The 4,936-nt window shown below is 28.7% G+C and overlaps 1 protein-coding gene across 1 annotated transcript; it reads right to left on the reverse strand.

Moving 5' to 3' along the window:
• Positions 1-1,146: 1,146 nt before the first annotated feature.
• Positions 1,147-3,560, reverse strand: LOC145273625 (FMRFamide receptor-like). Its single transcript, XM_080127074.1, has one exon. It carries the CDS (start codon positions 3,164-3,166, stop codon positions 2,048-2,050), a length of 1,119 nt encoding a protein of 372 aa, XP_079983200.1. The 5' UTR covers positions 3,167-3,560; the 3' UTR covers positions 1,147-2,047.
• Between the last annotated feature and the right edge of the window lie 1,376 nt (positions 3,561-4,936).

The raw sequence follows: 4,936 nt of genomic DNA on the forward strand, positions 1-4,936 counted from the left end.
ATTCTGTGAAATGACATTAGGCGACATCCACCTCATTTCATTAATTTAATTGTAATATATATATATATATATATATATATATATATATATATATATATATAGTATATTTAACCATTTAACCTTGAAGACAATGGAGGTTTAAACCAATCTATAACATCATACACTCAAAATAATACAAGAATCAAATCAGCTCAATGTCAGTACCCTAAGGTCAAACAAAAACTAATGGCTATATATTTGCATGTTTCATGTATATATATATATATATATATATATATATATATATATATATATATATATATATATATATATATATATATATATATAATTCTTAAATTGGTGAGTCAGTCTACAGATTCCAACATTACAGTACAGCATTACATTGTTTTTTTTTTTACCACGAGTAGAAAACAGAAAAAAGCCCACGTAACTTTCTCGAAGTCCTTATTATATTTAAATAATTATGTTTCAAAAATAAAAATTAAAGTAAGAATTAAACCACAGCATTATTAACATTTAACGATTGTCTCTCATGAGCACAAAACTCGGTGTAATGTTTGAAGCTGAGGGATGACTGGTAATTTCGTGTGTGTATCAAATCTATAGCACTGAGCAGTCTATAGCATGGCGTTTAAATAGATACCAATCCATTGGTTTTAAAAATGTTTTTTCTATTCAAAGGATGAACTTTTTCAAAATCCTATATATATATATATATAAAATTATTACATAACTATATCGAAACGTCTATATAGATATCTTGGAGAAATACAATTACATAAGTTCTTTTAAAACACACGCGCATGCGTACACATAGACTCAAACGTAGGCATATACACAGCCAAAGGAATATATATATATATATATATATATATATATATATATATATATATATATATATATATATATATATATTGCAATGTTTTTTTTTCTGATTATTTTTATGTAGCCATCTCTTGGCTTTTACATCTCTGAAGATATATACATTTCAGATAAACGTTATATGAATTGAATAAAGTTTTTTTCCAGTTAATATCCATAGTATGTGTGCGTGTATGATGTGTACTATATATATATATATATATATATATATATATATATATATATATATATATATATATATAATGTACGACTGTGGTTGGATGGAGAATTTTCGACAATGGTTTGAATTTATAATATATATATATATATATATATATTTATGTATGTATGTATGTATGTATGTATGCAAAATGAATAATAGAATACTTAAAATTTATTACATGTTCATAGACTTTTCGTCTTTATCGTTTAAAGATTTGCCCAAGATGCGCAATTTGAAGAAAAACTTTCAGTTCAATATTTGAAACACCTGATTCGTCTATGATACAAGAAACAATGTTTTTCTTCGTTTCGTTTTGTTTTTCGAAAACATAGACACTAAAATTCACAATAGTATGGCGCATCTATGAATTCTGATGATATATCTGGGGGAAAACAAAAAAAGAAATAATAGAAAAATTTTTTTCCACACCATTTTAAAATTTGAAATTTTGTCAAATCAGGCCACTCCAGAAAGTTATTTAACAATAACGATGAAACGTCCATGAATATGTAAACAATTTTACTGTTTTCCTATTTTTCATTTTTCATTACGTTTTATTATAAATTCCATAACTACCTTATACATATATATATATATATATATATATATATATATATATATATATATATATATATATATATATTGTCATTTTGTCAAATATATTTGTAGATAATCTGTATTCGTTAAACCAAACAATGATTGTGATTTTTATGTACACTTCGATGTCCCGAGGATTATGTAAATAAAAACCGAAAGATAATCTTAATCCTTTATAATATTTCATCTAAAATCGATCATCGATTATCTACAAATATTGCCGATTTAACCAAGCAATGAGTAACACAAATTCCTTTGATGTTAAAATTCCAGAAACCGCAGCTGGCACCAAACTCTGCCAGAGTGGTACTCATTTTAAGTCTGCTGCTTAAAGTGTAGTATCTGTTTCTTTGTTTTGTCTTTTTTTTAAGATGGCGTTGTTCTTATAGGTTCTGTCTCGTTCGGCTGGTCGTTCATAGTGGTTAGTTCGTGGTGGTCGTTGATGATGCTCGTCCGGGTTTCTATTTCTTCCGAGAGTTCCAGGCGACACGCTCCAAGCGTTTTCAGGAGCATTGGTCGAAACGTCCTTAGCAGGACCTTCCGGAACTTGCGACCAACAGCCGTGTAGACGAGAAAGTTCACGGAGGAGTTGAGGACGAATAGGGTGTTACTGATCGCCAGCCACTTTAGCAGGACTGTTTGGGAGAGAAAGTTAAACTGTGCTATCAGACCGGGTGTCTGACACACGATAAAGACGACAACGATGAGCACAAGGACGCGGCTCATGTTGGCTTCGTTGTCTTCTTCGATGTTCATGCCAGTCCGTCGGCGGCGCATGCGCATCAACTCGACAATGAGCAGGACATTTAATACGAAGAGCACACACAGCGGCACGACAAAGATGAGAATCGAATACATAAACCCGCTGTAGACTTGCATATATAGGTTGCTTCTTCCGAAGTCAGTCTCCGTTAGGTTGTAGACACCACTCTCGACGTCTTCGACAGCGTGCGTGGCGAACAAACGGGGCAGGTTGTAGATAATTGACAGAATTGTAATGGAGCCAATCACGACTAGTGCCTTGCGACGCGTCAGTAATCTTATCGACGTGAAAGGATGACAAATGGCGACGTATCGTTCGATTGTTACGCTTACCGTGATCCATACATTTATCGCTTGCACTGTCATCACCAAATAGTTGCACGGGGTGAAGATGATCGGGTAGATCACTTCGTTGAATCTTTCTAGCGTCTTGGTGTAGTTTGATACACTTACTGGTGTCAGGGTGATGAACGCAAGGACCAGAATTGCCGTGTCTGTGACGACGAGAGCTCGAAGATAAAACACCGTAGTTGAGTGCATCTCTTTTCTCCAGAGAACAATAATGGTCAGAATATTCCCGATGAAACCGAATAAGACGATAATTGGCACGACGATTCCCCAGAAGATAAAATGAAACAAGTAGGCTTCCCGGTTACTATCCAATACGTTCGGATTTGCGTCGCTGCCGAAAGTTAAATTGATCCGGAAGTTAATTTCATCCATTTTGATTTATTTGGTCACGTGATTTCCACTTATGATTTTACTTATTTTTTATTGATGAGTTTTGAAGAAAAATATTTGTTTTAGTTATACGGAGATTATGGATTTTCGTTAATTCATATTTCGTTAATTAATATTTCGTTAATATTAATCTCTTTTAATTAATATTTCGTTGCGATTTTTGAGCGAATTGATAAAATTGCTTATTTATTTGAATTCTTTGAACAAGAAGATATTTTTATCCACAATTATATATTTCTTTAAAAATCTGCGAAGGCAAATAATTTAATTAATTAATATTTTCGCTTTAGATAATAATAATAATTGACATGCTCAAAAGAAAATTGTTAATTTATTTAATTATTTTATATTTTTATATCTTTGAAAGGTGAATAACTTTGCTTGCGATAAATGATGTTTCTGAGATTAAAAACAAAAGTATCCCATTTATTTCGGCTAATTAATATATATTTGTAATTTTCTGAGTGTAAGAGTTAAATCCCTGAAACTGAATTTTATTTACGTATTTGTAGGAGAATTTATCATTTTCATTAACACACACGGTAAATACGTTCAAGATGGAATGTTTTTGTGCTTTCAAATTTAGTTTTAAATTTTCGAAGTTGGATATATTTCACGACTGGTTATCCATACATTTGATTTCATGCTAGTACTGAACAGGCAAAAGTAAATGAATTACTAATCTATGGAGTTGAAAATAACTGTATACGTTTGGTATAAACCAATTTTTAAATTTAAATTTATATCATTCATTATTCAATATAAATTGTGTACATTTATACACCCATCTTCTAGATATATATGCACATGTACATAAATCTATCTATCTATCTATCTATCTATCTATCTATCTATCTATCTATCTATCTATCTATCTATCTATCTACATAAATATATATATGTATATGTATACATAAATAGAATTTATTTATTTGTTTATTTTTTAATGTCAAACAAAATCGTTTATTTTACAAATGTAAAATAATTTTTTATAATGAGGAATAATTTTGATTATTAATGTTATTTATTTTTTATGTATTTCATTTTCAGTTATGAGTTTCTAATTAATTACGTGATTTTCAATTAAGTGATGACAAATTTTTAATTAATTATTATTTTTCAATTGATTAATTGTTTGTCGATTAATTGAATCTGTCAATTAATTAATTCATTCATTAATTAATAATTCATCAATTAATTTATATATTTATCAATCAATTATAAGCTTGTCAGCTAATTAATTATAAGCTTGTCAATTAATTATGAGTATGTTAATTAATTATTGGACTGTAAAGTTATTAAATAAGCAAATTAATTAATTATTATTTTATCAATTATTGAGGAATATGCCAGTTAATTATTATGTTATGTAATTAATTATTGGTTTGTTAATTAATTAGGAGTATGTCAATTAATTATGAGTATGTCAAGTAATTCTGAGTTTGTCAATTAATTATGAATGTGTCAATTAATTAATTACGAGTTTGTCAAATAATTATGAATGTGTGAAATAATTATCAAATTGCCAAGTTATTTATTATGAATAATTACAACTCTGTCAAATAATTAATTATGAATTTATGAAGCTATTATAAGTTTGTCGATTACTTAATTAGTCGTTCATTAATTAACTTATTATGAGTTTTTAATTGATTATAAGTATAGTTTAATTTAATATTAGAAAATTAGAAGATAAAATTCTATTTCGACCTTATATTATCTTACATTGATCTTCAGCAGTAATTCATGAAA

This window comes from Euprymna scolopes, unplaced genomic scaffold (genome assembly GCF_053919585.1).
Source record: "Euprymna scolopes isolate OS-2025 unplaced genomic scaffold, ASM5391958v1 sca10, whole genome shotgun sequence".
NCBI classification, from domain to species: Eukaryota; Metazoa; Mollusca; class Cephalopoda; order Sepiida; family Sepiolidae; genus Euprymna; species Euprymna scolopes.

Bases quoted from the DNA above. Each gene is read 5' to 3' on its own strand.
- LOC145273625 (XM_080127074.1), bottom strand. From the start codon at position 3,166: ATGGATGAAATTAACTTCCGGATCAATTTAACTTTCGGCAGCGACGCA.